The following is a 20,831-nucleotide window of genomic DNA, read 5'->3' as shown; positions in this document are numbered from 1 at the left end:
AAATGGTTAAGTTTTTTTTAAGGTAAGCACAGCATTTCAATTCAGCTGACTTTCAGGTCGAGCTTGGTCGAAAGCAGGACCAGGTTTCTGTACTAAATAAGAGTTATTATGTATTATAAGCAATTAGATTGTAGCTACAAGTAAACAGATATAAATAATTGGCATATAACACAAATAGAGAAAATAGATTACTGGTTAGAGTAGAAAAAAACTGGAAAGTCAATCCAGTGTTGAGGTGATCCAGTGTTGAGGTGATCTTACTTCAGCTGACTAAGTCCTTGGAAGCTTCTACTGGCTCAGAGAAAATACAGAGCAACCTGATTCACTTGGAAAATGTCGCTGATTTGCAGTAAAGGTAACTAATTTTCTTTAAGATTAAACTGTTCTTTCTTTTAACCTATAGAGAACAGACAGCTTCTGCTAAAAGGAACAACAGTACACAGTGTCTCTAACTTGTTTCCAATTCCAATGTGCTCAGATAACTGAGAACAAATCAGCTTTACTTGTAAACAACTCCTCGATTTCTGATTGCCTGCACATTACACGGGTTCCTAGCCACAAAAAACCACAATTGATATCAAATTCCTTGTTGTGAAATTATACAGTCATCCTAATATACCCCTGTTTTTGAAAAAAAAAGTTATTTTTCCTTGCTGTCCACAACTCAAAGATGCAAAAGTATAAAAACACGACTTTCACAAATATGATTGTGAACAGACTAACTTGATGTCTAACAGTTGTCAGTAGAAGGACTGTGTTTATGGTTAGGAATTGATTTTGAACAGGAGCATGAACAATTGCTTCATTCTTTCTGGTATTTACCATTAACTGCCCATAGTCCTTTTGATAGTCTAACCCTCGAGTCAGACGTTCCAAGTGCCATGAGTGATTTGCTGTTCACTCAGACATTTTTTGAAAGTATTTGGACTCTGCCTCACATCTTCTTCTAATATGGCAAAGAATATAAAAGATATTATATGGTGGTCCAAGGATGTAGTTGCCTATTTATTCTTCATAGCGCATAAGGACTGACCCCATAAGTGCTATATGGTGACAGATCAACAGCTACTGACCAGAGGAGCTGAGATTGTTAATGAATGTGTGTCGGCACTTCATTGATCTTATGTCATTTATAGCTGATTCACTTTTCACAAATTGCATACAAAGTCTGAATGAAGGAATCAGTGATTTGTGTAGAAAGATAGCATGTATTGGTAAGTGAACACATGCATATTTACTTAATACGGACTGGTTGTTTGAACAATTTGCTTAATGGACCAAATTAATGTTCCACCGTTCCTAATTCAGTTGGACTTTTTTTTGTGGCAGAAATGGGAGCAAGACAATGAAACTTCACTGGTGATTATTAAAGGAGCTGGAGAAAAAGCTTTCTGTGCTGGTGGTGATATTAGAGGTGAGCCTCAATCTAAGTTCATTTTATATTTTATTACAGGCAGTCTTTTTGATTTTTGTACATTGTCACAATTAATGCGCAAGTATGGACAAACCTGCGATGCATACATCAGTAATGACCACAGTTACCAGTACCTGCCAAATCACAATGGAGCAATTGCCAACTGTATCAAACTCAATTAGCAATCACCTATGAAATACAGCTATGATGACACTCTTATGGTGCTATAACTCCCTTTCCTATTTTAAAAAAGGATTTCAGGCTGCACTAATGCATAATTCCAATGTTGTAGCTTCTACTGGAAACATTTTTTGTGCCTGTAATTCAGAAAGTGCTTATCCCAAGCCACTCTTCCCCAGTTATAAAAATAATCCTGCTGTTTCAGTAATATGTGTATATTCTTGTTCAATGAGACTTGGCTTCTGTATAGTTTCTATGCAGTGGCATCGCAGAGCTTAATAAGAATGAAAATTGATCCAGCAGTCAGTGGATTTGAGGTCTACCTCTATGTGATATAGCTTAGATATCCTTTATAATTTGTATTTTATGCTGCAAGACAAGACCTGAATGCCTCGACAGGATGAAGGTCTAATGTTTATCATGTCTCTTTTAATAAGTCCTCGATTTATGACTGATTTTTGCTGTTCCCTATTTAGCTGTTACGGAGGCAGGAAAAGTTGGAGACAGATTGGCGGAAGATTTCTTCAGGGAAGAGTATATGCTAAACAATGCAATCGGTATGTAAATTGGAGCATCATAATCTCTCCTGTTAAAATATCCTTAACTATTTATGCATTTCCTCCATCACTGTTCTCCTGGTTCTTTACTACTTTGATCCTCTTGTCTTATTCCTGAGTTAAAATAAAGTAGCCTTTCTGTCACTTTCCTTTTGGTTCCTTGGAGGTGTTTAACAGCATGAAATTATTACTCGTTTTTTAATTCTCCTCTTTTGTTCAGAGGTAAGACACAGATTTTCTTGACCATGGTTAAGTATCTGATCTAACCATACAGCAGGACACCAGGCAGAAACCTGCCTACATTTTCATGTTCTCAGGCGGATTCATTGCAACTTCAACCCAACAGTTTTATGCAGTGTCAACACAACGAACAAAGTTAAGTCAGTTCCTTCCACCCATCCAATCTTAGTATAAATCTGGTGTATTATCCTCTCCCACCTCTCCTCCCACACACTATTTCACTTGAAAATTACTCTTGATCACAACTCCTGGACCACAATGTGAAATTGCCTAGTACGTAATTTTCTTTGATTTTATGTTTTAAATCTGAATGAAATACTGCAGGAAGCTTGCCATTGATTGCAAAAAATACTTGATCAAAGATTTGTAAATGTAAACAGTTAAATATTTCCTTTAGGAAACTGCCGGATTCCATATGTAGCCCTTATTGACGGAATAACAATGGGTGGGGTAAGTACTTTCTCTTCTGTCTTCATTAATCTAATATTTACTTCTACACTTCAAGCATGTAACCTCTGTCATGTGCTTAGATTTCTAACTACATAGAAGTGCAAACGTAGAATGCCATTGTCCTAAACCAGTCATAAAAGGCAATACACAAAATATGGGGAAACTCAACAGATCTGGCAGCATCTGTTGAGAGAGAAAGAGAGTTAACATTTTGAATCCGGTATAACTCTTCAGAAAGAGTTAGAAAGGGGTTGGAAAATTATTTTTTTGATTTACTTTTGACAGAGGTGGGAGAGTAGAGGGTATAGATGGTGTGGAGGCCTGGTACAGAATACAACAGGGTTGTTATTGGTAGTGAAAGGGATAAAGAAATCTAAAATGGATGTAAATTAAGGTTTGAAAGGAAGGGGCTGGGTCCTCAATACTGAGTGATATTAAAAGTTTGTCAAAACAAAAAGTAACGTTTAGGAAACGGAAATCAGACAAGGCCCTTAAGGAATATCAAGAAAGCTGAAAAGAATTTAAACCAGGAATTAGGAGGGTAAAAAGGGACCATTAAATGTCCTTGGCAAGTAGCATTAAATAGAATCCCAAGGCATTTTCTCCCTATATTTTAGGAGCAAGAGGGTTGCTAAGGAAAGGGTAGGTCTACTCAAAGACAAAGGAGAGAATTTATGGATGGAGCTAGGGATGTGGGTGAAGTCTTTGTGAGTACTTCTCAGCAGTATTCAATAAGGGGGAGGAAATGGATGATGGTAAGGTTGGGGGGATGGGACCGGCTGGTATGTTGATATTAAGAAAGTGGTGGTGTTGGGTGTCTTGCAAAATATTACGTTCGATAAGTCGCCAGGACCTGATGGGATCTATCCCAGGATACTAATGGAGGCAAGTGAGAAGATTGCTGGGTCCTTGACTGAGATCTTTGTATCCTCTTTAGCCAAGGGTGAGGCCCAAGAAGATGAGAGAATAGCCAATGTTGTTCCTTTGGTTAAGAAGAGCAACAGAGATAATCGAGGAAATCACAGGCTGGTGAGTCTTATATCGGTGGTGATAAAATTATTGCAAAAGATTCTTAGGGATAGGATTTACTTGCATTTGGAAAATAATAGACTTATTAGTGTAGTGATTGTAATGAGGTCGGCCAGCCGAATATCATAGAATATGAGTTTGCTGATTGGGGCTGTTAATCTGGTCCAGTCAAGGAGCCCTGGTTGACATAAAAAGGTTGAGTGTCAGAAGTACTGACACTCTGGTGCCTGACTCGTATGAGGCAATGCTATAGTCAAGGACTGTTGATGTGTAAACAAAGGGTGACTTCGGCACTTGTTGAGTCATTTCTATTGGGGGTAGTCAGCATGGTTTTGTGCAGGGAAGGTCTTGTCTCACAAGTGTGATTGAGTTTTTGAGGAAGTTTTGAAGATGATTGAGGGTAGGGCAGTGGATGTTGATTACATGAACTTTACTAATGTATTTGACAAGGACCCTCATGGTAGGCTGGTCCAGAAGATTAAGTCACATGGGATCCTTAGTGAGTTGGTAAGTTGGATATAAAATTGGTTTGGTCATAGAAGACAGAAGGAAGTTATGGAGGGGTGTTTTTCTGACTGGAGGTCTCTGACCAGTGGTGTTCGGGAAGGGTCAGTGCTGTGACTTCTGTTGTTTGTAACATATATAAATGATATGAAAGAACCTGGAGGTGGTCTGATGACGCAAAGATTAGAGTTGTGAATAGTTAGGAGGTTTTGGATATAAGTTTGCTCGCTGAGCTGGGCGATTCATCTTCAGACGTTTTGTCACCATGCTAGATAACATCATCAGTGAGCATCTGGTGAAGAGCTAGTGTTATGTCCCGCTTATCAAAGGATACAGCAGAGTATTAGATCAGTTGGAAAGTTGGGTGAAGAAATGGCACTTGGAGTTTTGACTTGTACAAGTGTGTGAACTGAGGCATTTTGGAAGGTCAAATACAAGAGGAAACTATACAGTAAATGCCTTTTGGAGCATTGATGTACTGAGGGATCTTGGGATCCACGTCCATAGTTCCCTGGAAATGGTAACATAAGTGCATAGAGTAGTAAAGAAGGCTCATCTTACCATCATTTGGTCAGAATAAAAGTTGGCAAGTCATGTTGCAACTGTATAAAACTTGTGGAGTATTGTGTGTAGTTGTGGTCATCACACAACAGGAAGGATGTAGAGGCTTTGGAGAGGATGCTGAAGAGGTTAACGAGAATGTTACCTGAATTGGAGTGCATTAGCTGGAAGGATAGGTTGGACAAACTTGGATTGTTTTCGCTCAAGCATTGGAGGCTGAAGGGTGACCTGACAGAAGTATATAAAATTATGAGAGGCAAGGATAGGATGGATAGTAGGAGTCTTTTTCCTAGGGCGGAAATATTAGGGGACATAGGTTTAAGTTGAGGAAGGAGAATTTAAGGGGGATATACAAGTCAAGTTTTTCTTCACACAGAGGGTGTTAGGTACCTGGCACACACTGCCAGAAGAATTGGTAGAGGCAGATATGGTAGCAACATTTAAAAAGTATTCAGACAGACATATGAACAGAGGGATACTGACCATGTGCAGGCAGATGGTCAGCGTAGATGTGCTGGGCCAAAGGGCCTTTTCCTGTGCAGTACAGTTTTGTGTTCTAAACAAACACAAACAAAGCAAGGCTGTGGAAGTGGTGAGGGGTAGGAAAGAGAATATAAGCAAAATAGAGAACAGACATCATGCGGTCAGTTCTGAGGAAGGGTTACCAGACCCAAAACGTTAACTCTGATTTCTCTTCACAGATGCTGGCCAGACCTACTGAGCTTATTCAGAAACCTCTGTTTTGTTTTTGTGTTTGATCATGCGGTCAGGTTGTGAAATTGTGGTGTTCAATGTTGAGTTCTAAAGCTGTAAAGTGCTTAAGTGGAAGATGAGGTGTTGTTCTTCGAACTTGCATTGAGCTTCATTTGAACATTGTAGCAGTCCCAGGATAGAAAAGTGTTCTGTTGAAATGGCAGGCAGCTGGAAGGTTAGGATAATTCCAACAGACAGAGCAAAGTCGTTACCCAGTCTGCTAGGTCTTGCCAATGCAAGGGAGATGTCACTGTGAGATTTTGAGCACCTGTCATATTTTATGAAAACAAATAGTTCAAACCCAGGTGTATCCACATATTTACTTAATATATTACGTGTGTATATATTGCAAATGTACTTTCTTGCATCATTTAACTTGTTCTGCATGTTTAAGTCTTTTGATTTGTAAATAAAGGTCATGTGAAATAATTGTGCATTGGAGAAAGATAATATGTTCATGAGTTTTTCAACACTTCTCTTCCTGCCCCAGCATTATCATCCCTGGTGATCCCCAAGAATCTACTCCTGATTCCTTTGTATTTCTCTCATCAATATGCTGCCCCTAGATGATTTCATCTGAAAATGTCATGTCACTTTTAACATTTATGCTGTCAATATCTAATACCACTACTTTACCGCCACTTCTCTTGACTCCTCTGTTGTTACATTCTCTGATTGCTTATTTGACACATTTTTAAATAAACAGAAATTTCCACCAATTAAATGTTTGGAAGATTGAACCCAGTATTTTCTAAATTTCGTTTGTCAGCTTCTAATCCCAAGCCTCTGCTTGGCAGCTGTTTGAAGCTAAGTCATACTCTTCTCAACATTGATATTCTACTTGAAAGTTTCTGATCGCACACAAATGCTTTTACTAATGCTGCCTATTTCCACATTGATAATATCATGCAATGCTTCCTCTGTTTCTGAAACCCTCATTCATTCTTCTGTTACCTCTAGATTTGACTATCCTGGTGCACCCCTGATTGGTCTCCTTTATTCTACCCTCAGTAAACTTCAAATCAAAAGACTGTCTATTGTGTTCCCAATATACAGCAAGTCCAGTTCACTGTGTTTGCTGTCTTACGTTGGATCCCAGTCAACCACACCTTGATTTTAAAATGCTTGTCTTTGATTTAAAATTCCTCCAAGCCTCACTCTGTCTCTGCAATCACCTTCAACCTTGTAACCCTCCAAAATATCTGCACTCATTTATTTTATAGAGTCATAGAGATGCACAGCATGGAAACAGACCCTTTGGTCCAACCCGTCCATGCCGACCAGATATCCCAACCCTATCTAGTCCCACCTGCCAGCACCCAGTCCATATCGCTCCAAACCCTTCCTATCCAAATGCCTCTTAAATGTTGCAATTGTACCAACCTCCACCACTTCCTCTGGCAGCTCAATTGGATTCCATAATTTTCCTAAGATCATAGGGATTGGGTGGAATTGATCTTTACCCCATTGTGCCTCTTTGACTATTTAATACAAGCTCTGCCTTAAGATATCCAGGCCCTAATAACTACAAGATTTTCCAAGGTGCTTCACAAGGGCAATATACTTGTACCTTAAAGATGTTGTTATGAGCAACAAGTTGTTGCTGTTATTGTGAATCTGCCACAATGATAGGCCTTTCATAACCAGCAGGTGGAGATATTGGGTAATTTTAGTGAACACATACAACAGTATATTACAGGATAGGCCCTTTGGCCCACCTTGTCTGTGCTGACCATGATGCTGTTCTAAACTAATCCCATCTGCCTGCATTGCTCTTCTGTACTAAAATTCTCTGCAAGTATAGATGTTAATTTTAAAGTGGAGCCATGAGTACACACAATAATAAACACTAGCAACAGTTCATGTATTCTGTACAGTAGGTTTGAGATCAATGGGGCGAAGAACTGTTTACTTTCAACATTAATCTGACCATTTTAGTAACCATCAAGAAAGTATCAGTAGAGATAAGTTGAGATGTCGAATTGCCAATATTAAGTTATTTTGATTTCACTTCGTGTTTGCACGGGGAGTGGAAGTCCTGGTCATTGCGCAGATGTGAAATAGGGTCACATGACTAGATCAGTGACATCTTTGAGCAGCCTCCCTCCCTAGCTGACCCTGCTGGTTGCTGCCAGCCCTCCCTTCTGGCCACTTCTCCCATTCACTGACCCTCATCCATGCTGTTTTTCCAGCAGGAGGTGTCAGGATGTATGATTGATGGTGAGTGGGAAAGTTGGTCAGCAGGAGTCCTGGAGCATGATTGGCAGAAAACTGAAGAAATATGGAGTAGGAAAGGAAAGTGAGTAGAAAGAGTTAGCATACTTCTTTTATACTTTAAAATGTATTTTCATTTCACTTGTTTTGTCACATAAGTATAGTAATGTAACATTGTACAGTGTTTATACTTATTTGGCATAATATTTTATTCTGACAGGAAACGTACAGAACTTAAGTGATTCTTAATGGTTGTAATGGGAAAATCTGATCCACTTATTGTTGTTTCATTTAAAGTTGCACTTATCAGAAATGCAACTACAATGTTAAGTCCAGGATTTACTGCAATAGAGCAGAACTTAAAAATTGAACATTCAGGGATAAATTAGCAAGGATATTAAAATAACCTGTTAGTTAGTTTGAATGGAAAACTTCCATTTGCAGTTTTAGTGTGTGTATTTCAGTGTCACGCAAATCAAAAACATCCTAAGTTTGACATTGTTAACTAAGAAATTTCAAAGGATGAAAAATGACACAATCATGCTTGATGATGCGAAACATTAACAGATAATGCAACATAATATTAAATCTGTTCTTTTTACAAAGCTGCATTAGTTTCACAGGACTTGTGCTGGGACTGGGCAAACTCTATTTCCCAGTGAGGCGTAAGTGAGTACTGCAGATGCTGGAGATCAGAGTCAAGATTAGAGTGGTGTTGGAAAAGCACAGCAGGTCACGTTGCCTTCCTGCTCCTCGGATGCTGCCTGACCCGCTGTACTTTTCCAGCTCCACTCTAATCTTGACTCTATTTCCCCAGCATTCCTCCTGAGTTCTTGGACTTCTTTTTATTTTTCTGAATAATTTTGCTCATCCCAACATGGAAATTTAAAAATAATATTGACTTAATTTTACAGCAGCTCAAGAATCTGTACCAGGTCTATGAATCGATAGTTAATACTTTCTAGATTTCCTTAACTCTTAATTTTTTTCCCCATTTATTGAACAAAATGATATTAGTATTTGGCATCCATTTTGGAATTTCTGATGCAATTTTGATGTCTAGTATTGAGTATCTCCATGTCAAAACTCTTAACAATTAATCCGAACTGCATAAAACTATTCTCATTTTCTCATCAACTGTCCCCATTATCTGTCTGTGTGATATGATTAATTTGCATTGAATTGCAATCCCAATTTCGTTGGCCTTCCTTTTAGTAGACACGAAGTAGCATCTCGTCATTTTGGCTTCAAACGTTCTTGTTTGCTATTCCATTTTATTTGAGCTGCATCTAAAACCAAATCCCAGAGTTGGAAAGGCTGCATGCTGGCACCTTGCATCACTAAATGCTCAGAATGCTTATCAGAGTTGAGTATTAGCATTTCAAACCTGTGCACCTTACTTCCGTGAGACTACGAGCTTCAGAAAACTACAGATGAATGCGAATGAGAATCTCATTTCAAAGAGTACTTTGAGATCTTAATCCCATGTTTTGGTACATCATATGCAAGAGTAGCACAAAGTATTGTGAATTCTTATCTTTTTAGTGGTATGTAGTAGATTTGAGCCAGAATTTCAAGTAAAATTAGACTCTGTGATGAAAGTAGGCATGGTGATGAAGTAAATTAATATTGGAACATTCTGTGCTCCAGAATTTAATTTTTATCCATGGTCTATCACAGGGCGATCTCTCTATCTCAGTTTTGCTATTAGAGGTGAAGAAATGAGCCAAGATGCTGCTTTTCAAGTTATGAAGAAAATTGATGAATCATTCAGCTGAACCACTGAGATTAACAATGTCTCATGCTTGGATATGGATTGAATGTCTGTTTAGTCGGCTAATTAGGTATGATATGACTAAGGACATAAAGACAGAATTTTTTTTCCACCCAAAAACTTAGTACAAATTTCAAAGCAAAAAGTGCAATTAAAAAATGATTATTTGAGAGGATGTGGAGGTGCTGATGTTGGACTGGGGTGGGCAAAGTTAAAAATCACACACCAGACTCAGCAAGATGGCGGCGATTCTGTAGAACTGCTGTGGACAGCTCTGCCTAACAGCCAAGGCATACTGTTGTTTTTTTACCATCCCTGGCCAACTTATGTGGTGGAATTATTAGTTTAAAACCTTACAGAACACATATTTGTAAATATTTGGGAGTGGGAAGGATGCCAAAGGGAAAAGGAGCAAGCAAACAGCAGCAGGGAGGACACTCCCCTGCAGCACCTACCACATCAGAGACTGCAGCAACAGCAGCCTTTCCTGAACCCCCCGGGGACCTGACAGACTCACAGGAATTGGCTGCAGCGATGGAGAGACTTAGCTTGAAAGTTGGCGCTGTGATTGAGGAGATCCATGGGGAGATTCATGCCCAGGTCCAACCTATTGCATCCATGCTGCAGAAGCATGAGCAGGAGATCATGGTCCACGTTTGTCAGTAATGATCCATTCAGGAGTTGGTGATTTCCTTAGATGAAGAGAAAGCATTGACTGGGTGGAATGGCCGTATCTTTTTTATGTCTTAGAACAGTTTGGGTTGGGTGGAGTCTTTGCTTGGTGGGTGGAGATTTTATATTGCCGCCCTCTGGCTGCGGTCATCAACAACACGGTGAAGTCTGGGAATTTTAGGATTGGTAGGGGTAGTCGGCAAGGCTGCCCCGTCTCACCGTTATTGTTTACATTGGTGATGGAGCCGCTGGCAGAGGCCATTCGTCAGAACATCCACATAACTGCTCTGGACGTGGGATCAAGGGCACACAAGATTACACTGTATGCAGATGACATCGGCGGCTCAGTGATTAGCACTGCTGCCTCACAGCACCAGGGACCCGGGTTCGATTCCAGCCTCTGGCGTCTGTGTGGGGTTTGCACATTCTCCCCGTGTCTGCGCGGGTTTCCTCTGGGTGCTTCGGTTTCCTCCCACAGTCCAAAGATGTACAGGTCAGGTGAATTGGTCATGCTAGTTTGCCCATAGAGTTAGGTGCATTAGTTAGGGGCAAAGGGTCTGGGTGGGTTACTCTTCGGAGGGTCGGTGTGGACTAGTTGGGCTGATGGGCCTGTTTCCACACTGTAGGGAATCTATTCTAATCTAATTCTGTTTTTAGCCAATCCGATGACCACCATACCCCATTTGATACAGTGTATCAATTCATTTGGGGCTAATTCAGGATAGAAGATTAACTTTGCAAAACCGGAGGCTATGCCTTTGGGGAACCTTAAGAATGTGCCAGAAGTTGAAGGTGGCCCTAAGTTCCCTTTTAAGTGGTCACAGGCAGGGTTCCGATACCTAGGCATTTTTATTACCCCCAAGTTTGATCTGTTATTTCGGATTAACTTTGCTCACTTGCTCGACAATATTAGGCGAGAACTCCAGAGATGGGAGGCTCTTCCAATTTCATGGCTGGGCTGAATATCTCTCATTAAGATGAATGTTCTTCCTCGTTTGCTTTATCCCATGCATAAGCTCCCTATAATGTTTCCCAGGTCAACGCTGCGGAAGCTTATGGGGTGGTTTGGTTTGTTTGTCTGGCATCGTGGGCAGCCCCTCATCAAACTTACTAAATTGCAGTTGCCTCAAGGAGGGGGAGGAGTTGATTTCCCAGACATCAGGAGGTACCAATTGAGTTCCCTGCTGTCCTTTATCTGTGATTGGGTAGGTAACGATCCAAACTCAATATGGCTGGATATTGAGGCCTCCCAGGCAAAGTGCCCTCTTATTAACCTGTTGTTCATGGATAAGATGAGGACAGTTATGGACCACTGCCGGAACCCCATTGTCATTAGTACAGTCAGGGCATGGAGGGTGATGCATCAGTGAGGGTTGTTTATCCAAGACTTCGCCACTTACACCTATAGTTGGCATGCCAGGGTTCCGACCAGGGATGATGGACTCAGCGTTCAAACTACAGGCAGCGACAGGAGTTTCTAGTTTGGGAGACTTGTTTGAGGGGGAGGTTATGATGTCTTTTGAACAACTGAGCCGCAAATACGGGTTGCCCAGCAGAGATCTTTTCCGTTTATTTCAGGTTAGGGATTTCATCCAGAAGAAGACTACGCTTCTTTCTAAGCCCTATAAGCCCGATACAGAGAGGTTGTTGCTATGTTCCACAAGCACCCTTTCAGTGCCCTCTATTGCCTGCTGGGAGGCAGGGCCTGGCAGGATATTAACCGGTTATTTGAGGTCTGGGAACAACAGCTAGGAGTGGAGATCTCTTCTGAAACATGGGAGAACACATGGGGGAATACTCGAAAGGTCTCAATCTGTAACAGGACATGTGCTACGCAGTTAAAAGTTCTGCACAGGGCTCATCTGGCACCAGACCATCTGGCGAAGTTTAAAAAAGGGGCATCTTCAGTGTGCCCCAAATATAAAATAAGTGTAGGTACTCTTACCCATTGCTTCAGGACATGCCACAGGCTCTGTGTTTATTGGAGTGTTGTGGCAGGAGAGATAGGGAGGGTATTGAGGACTGAAGTTAAAATAGACCCGATATCTCTCCTCTTAGGTCTACTGAATTTACCATCTTTAGATGGGCATGGGAAGAAACTATGCAATATTCTTGCATGCTGTGCACGGAAGAATATTCTGATGAATTGGGTGTCAGAGAACCCGCCGGGCTTGCTGAGATGGCAGAAATTAATTATGGAGCACATTCCCTTTGACTCTTTTACAAACATGGTGCACCACACAACAGACCATTTTTCTAGGACATGGTAGCCCGACTTGAGTTATTTGGGTATAGATTTGTTAGTTATCTTAACTAGGGTGTTTGTTTAACCAGGATGGTTAGATTTGCCAAGTCCTGGGCCCTGGAGGGGGTCTCCTGAGTTAATACGGGTATGTAAACAATGCTCCTGTTCCTTTTTTTGGGAGCTTTGCGCCGAGCATAGCTGTTCTGTATTTTGTGGGTTTTTTTTTGCTTTTCTTTTTTTTTTGGTGTTGCTTTGCACAGTGTTAGGGTTTGTTTTGTATTATAGGGTAGGTTTGTAGTTAGTAGATAGTAGTTGTATTGTAATTTGTGCTTTTTTTTCTTTTTATTATACTGATATTTGTTATTGATTGTATTTTTCAATAATTTTATATATTTGTAAAGTTAAAAAAAATTGCTAATAAATATATTTACAAAAAAAAGTCTCACACCAATTTATAGTCCAACAGGTTTATTTGGAAGTACAAGCTTTCAGAGCATTACTCCTTTGTCAGTAGCTAGTGACTAGCTAGCTCACAAAGAAGCAGCATTCTGAAAGCTTGGACTTCCAAATAAACCTGTTGGATTATAACCTGGTGTGTGATTTTTAACTTAATTTGAGAGGAGATTGAGGTTAAATATGCAATAAGCTATTTATTCCATTCATAAGTCAGTTTTCAAGCACTAATTTAGGACCATGATTGGTAAAAGTTTGGGAAGCATTGCCATTAACTTTTAAAAGCTTTGCAAAATGTTTCCTTAATGTCACAGCTTTCTGTCATTTTCTGTATTTGTTATTTAACTAGCAAACTGCTTCTATTGTCATAATCCTTTCTGCTTGCAAGTGTTTTTTGCTTTGAGCAGTTGATAGTGAGAAATCATTCAAAAAGATTAATTTAAATAACGGCAACCTATAATCAGCAACAAATTACATTTATAGCCAAATGAAGTATTCAATGAGATGATGAAAGTCTTGGCCAAAAAGGTAGGTTTTAAAGTGTGTCTTAAAGAAGCAAAGCAAGATTGAGAGTGTATTCCAGAGGTTAGGTCCTAAACAACTCAAGGCATGGCCATCAATGCTGTAGTGATTAAAGTTGGACAAGCTCAAGAGGCCAGAATTTGAGAAACACGGAAATCCTGAAGGATTGTAGGGCTGGGGTTGATAGTAGCAGTTAGACTGTGGAAAGGTTTCAAAGCGAGGATAAGAATTTTGAAGTCAGTGTTCCTTGATTGGGACCCAGTGATATCACCCAAGTACAGACATGATGCATGACTAGATGTGAAATAAGACAGGCTGTAGAATTTCAAAGATGTCATGTTTATAGAGAATAAAGTGTGGGAATCCACCCAGAAGTTGTCAATGATGTGAGAACAGCTCTGTCAAAGATAACTTACATTTATTCTGTTTTTAATTGAACATTTTTGTGTTGACTAAGACAATGGTTTCCAATTGTTATTTATTAAATTCTTCGAATGTTCCTTTTGATTGGCATCAGCTTTGTTCAGTTCACTGATTTTTACAAGGCTATTAATTTTGGTGATTGTTAAAAGCAAGAGATTTGTGGTGGGAAATACAAGCTGATACCATCCTTGAATACTTCGTTGAGATTTAAGACATTTAAATTGGTCAGTGGTGCTGATTCCATTAAGTGCAACAAGCAAATTGCATTATTTCAAACTTCTGGCCACAGGATGTTTCTCATCACGTTTATTTCATTGAGTTTTGACACAGTTTCACACTACAGAACTGTGGGAGATAGGGTTAATCCATTTTGTTTATAAGATACCAACATGGCTTTCCACACAGCTCAATAGATTTTTGAGGAGTAGCTGAACTACAAATGCGAGGAAGGTCACAGGTTTGAGCCTTGGCTGTGATAGCTGAAGGCAAAATTGGTTACAGCTGTGATTTTTTTTAGTTGTTCCTTTTCTTCTATTCCCTTGCAGTTGAATAGTTGACTGAGACTCACTGTCAAAACACAGACAAAACAATGGTATCGCGCCAAGAAAATGGAGAGTGCTTGGCATCTTCAGATTTTAGGAAAAGATGTTATAAGGCTTGGACAAAAGTATTGAGACAAATATCTATTAATCAGGGTGCCATAAAGTAGAGCGGGAAATAACAGTGTTTATGGTAACACCTGTTCAGGCAGTTAATGCACCAAACTGTCAGAATGATGGATTGTAAGTAAAACAAAATGTGTTTGACTGTAACCCTTCATTTGACTAGTTAGTTTTCAGCAATTCAGCAATTTTTTTCAAGTGGACAGGTGCTACTTTGCTTTGTATCTAACTTCAGTTGCCATTTTAAATGTTGCAGCAGAATACAGCTACATAAGTGCATTGTTCTTGGTTTTCACTTTGATCCCGTGTATGAAATCTTTTAGCTTTGTGGCTTGCAATGTTTGACACAGATGTTTAAGCAAACTGTGTGAGCAGACAAAGTACAGAGCTTTGCCTGAAGTAGTAGATGATATGGTTAACTCAACCACTTGAGAACATATCCTGCCAGCAAGTGCAGTGACCTGGAGGAACCTCTGTGACTGCAAAACCCCTGAATTTTATTTTGTAAAATAGTCACATATTTATGTCATACTGTAATGAAGATATTGTTTTAATTTGATTTGATTTATTATTGTCACAAGTACCTAAGTACAGTGAAAAGTTTTGTTTTGCATGCACTGCAGGCAGATCATAACACGAGCAGACAGATCATAGGGTCTCTAGACAGAGTGAGGCATACAAGATCATGGCTGCAGAGGAGGTACACAAAAGCAAGATCAACATTAGATTTGAAATTAGCGAGGTCCATTCAGCAGTCTAATAACAGTCTAAGAAGAAGCTGTTCTTGGACCTGTTGGTATGTGTGTTGAAACTTCTGTAGCTTCTGCCTGATGAAAGAGGTTGGAAGAGAGTATTATCAAGCTGGGACAAGTCATTGATATTGGCTGCCTTTCCACGGCAACGAGAAGTGTAGATGGAGTCCATAGATGAGAGGTTGGCTTGCATGATGGTCTGGGCTGTGCACACAACTTTCCATACTTTCTTACAGTCCAAGGCAGAGCAGCTGCTGTACCATGCCATAATGCACTAAAGTGGAATGTTGGTGGGAGTCCTTATGGACATGGCATAAACTATCGCAGGTGCCCAAAATGATTTGAGCTACACAATATAACTATCACAAATAGAAGGGCATTCACTTCTGGTGTTTTCAGATCAGTTAACAAGCAGGAAGTGGTTTTCCAACAATTACTCTTCTATTCTAATTAATAATTTCTACAGGATAATTTTAGCAACTAGAGTAGAGCGTTTGGTTCATCTCTATTTTGATAATATGATCTTTTCTCATTAGATACAAGGGTATGAGATAACTCATTCAAAGCTCATCCAATTTAACAGAAATGATTAAATTAGATTCCCTACAGTGTGGAAACAGGCCCTTTGGTCCAACAAGTCCACACAGACCCTCTGGAGAGCAACACACACACACCCATTTCCCTACATTTACCCCTGAGTATTGCACCTAACACTATGGGCAATTTAGCATGGCCAGTTCACCTAACCTGCACATCTTTGGACTGTGGGAGGAAACTGGAGCACCCAGAGGAAACCCACGCAGACACGGGGAGAATATGCAAACTCCACACAGACAGTTGCCCGAGGCGGGAATTGAATCTGAGTTCCTGGCGCTGTGAGGCAACAGTGCTAACCACTGAGCCACCGTGCTGCCCCGGCCAATGAAATTGGGATCAACACGTCGCAGATAATATTAGCTGTCTTTCCGTTTGATTTATTTTTTCTATAAATTGCCTCTCCAATCAGATTGAATGAAATATTTCATGAATCAGTAACGAATCATTAATTCATATTGGAAGATTAATAGATACGCATATAAAATAGAGGCAAAAAGTGTGGTGCTGGAAAAGCACAGCAAGTCAGGCAGCATCTGAGCAACAGGAGAATCGACGTTTCAGGCATAAGCCCTTCATCAGAAATGTTGGGGGGGCGCAGGGGAACTGAGAGATAACTTGGAAGGGAGAGTGGGGTTGGGGGAAGGTAGCTGAGAATGTGATTGGTAGATTCAGGTGATGTTGATGGTAATAGGTCGGAGTGGAGGGTGGAACGGGTATGTGGGAAGGACGATGGACAGGTAGGGCAGTGCCGGGTTGGAGGGTTGGCTCTGGGATGAGGTAGGGGGAAGGAAGATGATGAAATCAGTGTTGATGCCGTATGGTTGGAGGGTCCCAAGGTGGAAGATGACACGTTCTTCCTCCAGGTGTCGGTGGCTAGGATTGACAGTGGAGGAGGCCCAGGTCTTGCATGGTCCTTGACAGAGTAGGAAAGGGAGTTGAAGTGGTCAGACACAGGACGATGGGGTTGTATGCAACTGTGATGAAAACCTGATAATCAATTGTACAAATTAACATTTGTGCTGAGATATTTTGAATAAATAAAGTAGCAACTAAAGTAATCTTAAGCTCAACAAAAAAGATACTTTTTTGTTTACATATAGAGGGTCACTGTGGATAATCTTCCACTATTTTAAGGGTCTGACCTGCTCTTGAAATCAATGGTAACCTCTTTAATGTTGATAGTGCGGAATCAGTGATGGTAACACCCACTGAATGTCAACGGATGATGATCAGAATTTGAAAATTTTGGTGTTGTGCAGAGCCTGAGGAACTCCTGCAAAGAGATCCTGGATATTGTCCAGCTCTTGCTGCATTTGAAAATGGACTGCCTGTATCTGAAGAGCCATGTTTGATGCTGAGCATTATGCAATCATCAGAAAGTATCCCCACTCCTCACCTTATGATGAAACGAAGGTCATTGATGAAGCAGCTGAAGATGGTTGGGCCAAGGATACTACCCTGAGGAACTCCTTCAGAGAAGTGCTGGAGCTGAGATGACTGATCTGCAACAAGCACAACTACCTTCCTATGTATCAGGTATGACTACAAACTGCAGAGATTTTTCCCACTGATTCTAGTTTCACAAAGGCTCTTTGATGCCATATTTGGTCAAATGCAACCTAGTTGTCAAGAGCTGTCATTCTCTCTCAGCTCTGGAATTCAGCTCTTTTGTCCATGTTTGAATCAAGGCTATAATGAGGTCATGAGCTGAGTGACCCTAGTGGAACTGAAATTAGGGGTCATTGTGGCTGAATAGGTGCAGCCTTATAGCAACACTATTAATGACACCTTCATTTTTCTGATGATTGCAAATAGTCTAATGGGATGGTAATTGACTGGGTTCGATTCTGCTTCCTTTTTATGTACAGGACATACCAAGCCATTTTCCATGTGTTGGGATGCCAGTATTAGAACTATACTTCAATAGCTTGGCTAGGAATGCAGCAAGTTCTGGAGTGCAAGGCTTCAGCACAATTGCTGGACTATGATCAGGGCCCATATCCTTTGTAGTCTGCAGTGCCTCCAATTCTTTTTTGATTTTGAATTAGCTGAAGACTGGGGACAACCAGAGGAGGCCAAGATGGATCACCTGCTTGGCACTTCTGGTCGAAGATTATTGCGAGTGCATCAACATTTACTTCTACTGTGTTCTTACGTCATTAAGAATGGGGATATTTGTGGAGCCTCTTCCTCCAGTGAATTGTTTAATTGTCCACCACCATTCACAAATTGATGTGGCACAACTGCAGAGCTTAGATCTGATCTATCAGAGCTTGCCTCTGTCTATCATTTGCTGCTTATGCTGTTGTCTTGCAAATAGTCCTGTTGGATAGCTTTGCAAGGTTGACACCTCATTTTTAAGTGCTGCTCCTGTCATGCCCTCCTGCATTGTTCATTGAACCAGGGTTGATCCCCTGGCTTGATGGTAATGATAGAGTAAGGGATATTGCAGGCCATGAGGTGACAGGTTGTGCTGGAGTACAATTCTGCAACTGTTGTTGGTTCACGACGCCTCGTGGATGCCCAGTCTTGAGTTACTAGATCTCTTCAAAGTCAGTCCCATTTAGCATGGTGGCTACACAGTACCATCGATGGTATTCTCATGTGAAGGCAGGACTTCACAAGAAATGAGCAGTGGTCACTCTTACTGATATTTTCATGGACAGAATCATCTGCAGTTACCATTGTGGAGAGGATGAAGTGATCATGTTATCTCTCCTGTTGTTTCCCTTGCCTATCGCAGACCCAGTTTAGCAACTATGTCCTTTATGATCTGGCTAGCTTGATTGGTGGTGCCACTGCATTGAAATCCCCCACCCAGAGTACACTCTGCACCCTTGTCATCCTCAGTGGTTCTTCAAGTGTTGTTCAACATGGACGAACACTGATTCATCAGCTGAGGGAGGGCAGTATGTGGTAATCAGGAGATTTCCTTGTCCATGTGTAACCTGTTGCCTTGAAACTTCATAGGATCTGGACTCAATATTGTGGTCCACCAGGGCAACACTGTCCAGATTGTATCGCACTGTAATGCCACCTCTGGTATGTTCTGCTGGGACAGGATATATCCAAGCATTATGATAGTGGTGTCTGGAATATTTTCTGTATGATTCCATGAGTATGACTATATCATGCTGTTGGTTGACTAGCCTGTGAGATTCTGGATTAGTGGTGCTGGAAGAGCACAGCAGTTCAGGCGGCATTACCTAGCCTGTGAGAGAGCACTTACAATTTTGGCACTAGCCATCAGATGTACATAAGCAGGACTCTGCAACAATGACAGGGTTGTTTTTGTCAATGTCCTTTCATGTGTTGAGGTCAATGCCATGTGGTCTGTCCAGTTGCATTTCTCTTTTGAGACTTTTTTTTTAGGGGAGGCGATGGCCTAGTGGACTGTTAATCCAGAGACCCAGATAACGTTCTGGGGACCTGGGTTCAAATCCCTCCAGAGCAGATTGTATAATTTGAATTCAATAAATCTCTTGAATTAAGAGTCTGTTGATGACCATGAATCCATTGTTGATTGTTGGAAAATCCCATCTGGCTCACTAATGTCCTTTTGGGAAGTAAACTGCCATCCTTACCAGGTCTGGCCTACATATGACTCCAGACGCACAGCAATGTGGTTGACTCTTAACTGCTCTCTGGACAATTAGGGATGAGCAGTAAATGCTGGCCTAGTCAGTGATGTCCTCATCTTGTGAATGAATAAAGAAAAAAAAAGTTCTCGCAATTGTTTCAACATGCCACACAATTTCAGAAGGCATTAGTGTGGGTCTGAAGTCACATGTAGGCCAGACCAGGTACAAGTGAACCAGTACAATTTTTCCGACATCATTGGGCTCTTCCGCATTTTTGTTTATTGAATTCAATTTTCACCATTTCCCATGTGAGATTCGAGCCTGGGTCCCCAGAGCATTGCTTGGGTCTCTGGATTAATGCACTAGTGATAATACCACTAGGTCATTGCTTCCTCTTCGTGGCTTATGTGCACAGTGGTACGCATTCCCCTGTTGCCAGGTTGCAGAGCGACCCCTTATTCCGCCATTGCCTGGTCACAGATTTGTGCATGTTCCCTGGCTTACATGTCTGCATATGAATGTACTTTTCACTGCTGCACACTTAAGGGCGATGCATTTTGCAAAGATGCAATCTGCTTACTGATGGCCCTTTTGGCTTCTGCCATTTCCTCTTGGTTCTTGATCTCATAGTGGCTTTGGCCTGAACATGGATAGAAGTGCTGAACTCTAGGGTTGAAGTGAGAGTAACTGCTCTTGACATTAAGGCAGAATTTTACTGAATATCACATCATAGAGTGGCAGAACTGTGAATCCAGTTGGAAAACACTCCGCTGGTTGGCCTCATAGCTAGCACAAAGCAAGATGGTCATTATTGTTGGAGGTCACTTATCTTAGCCTCTGGGCATCACATACCAGGATGGACATGTCTCCATGCCGGATATTTCTTCCCCAGTGCATCTCACTGCTGGCTTGGGAGGCAGTGTCCCTGATACTAGTCTGTCCTCAACTCAGCAGTATGAAAAATTGTGGTTGGGTATAAGAGGTAGGATTGCAATGTTGGAAAATGGCCCTGTTCCCGAACCTTACTGCAATCATGAAAATCCAGCTTAAAAGCCTCATCTAAATGGCATCTAGTGATTTGTCATCCTATATTGTATTAGAATGCAAGACTAGATTTGGCACCAAAAACCAAAATTCATACCTTGATTTCTATTTCTTCTTCGTTCATGGGATGTGAGATCACTAACTAACCAACATCTATTACCTAACTCTAATTGCCCTGGTGGAGGTGGTGGCAAGCTTCCTTGC

At 40.9% G+C, this 20,831-nt stretch overlaps 1 protein-coding gene across 1 annotated transcript in view; it reads left to right on the top strand.

Annotated features, from left to right (window-relative positions):
• Positions 1 to 20,831, top strand: part of hibch (3-hydroxyisobutyryl-CoA hydrolase) — a 128,341-nt gene that overhangs the window by 21,377 nt on the left and 86,133 nt on the right. The window contains exons 4-6 of the mRNA XM_043692857.2: positions 1,330 to 1,414; positions 2,071 to 2,151; positions 2,789 to 2,841. Of these exons, the coding sequence (XP_043548792.1) occupies positions 1,330 to 1,414; positions 2,071 to 2,151; positions 2,789 to 2,841 (219 nt within the window). The remainder of the gene's footprint in view (positions 1 to 1,329; positions 1,415 to 2,070; positions 2,152 to 2,788; positions 2,842 to 20,831) is intronic.

Source organism: Chiloscyllium plagiosum, unplaced genomic scaffold, assembly GCF_037043375.1.
Source record: "Chiloscyllium plagiosum isolate Xiang-an unplaced genomic scaffold, Cpla_swu_hap1 HiC_scaffold_7, whole genome shotgun sequence".
Lineage (NCBI taxonomy): Eukaryota > Metazoa > Chordata > Chondrichthyes > Orectolobiformes > Hemiscylliidae > Chiloscyllium > Chiloscyllium plagiosum.
The sequence above is the reverse complement of the archived record's forward strand: the minus strand, read 5'-3'. Positions and strand labels throughout refer to the sequence as shown.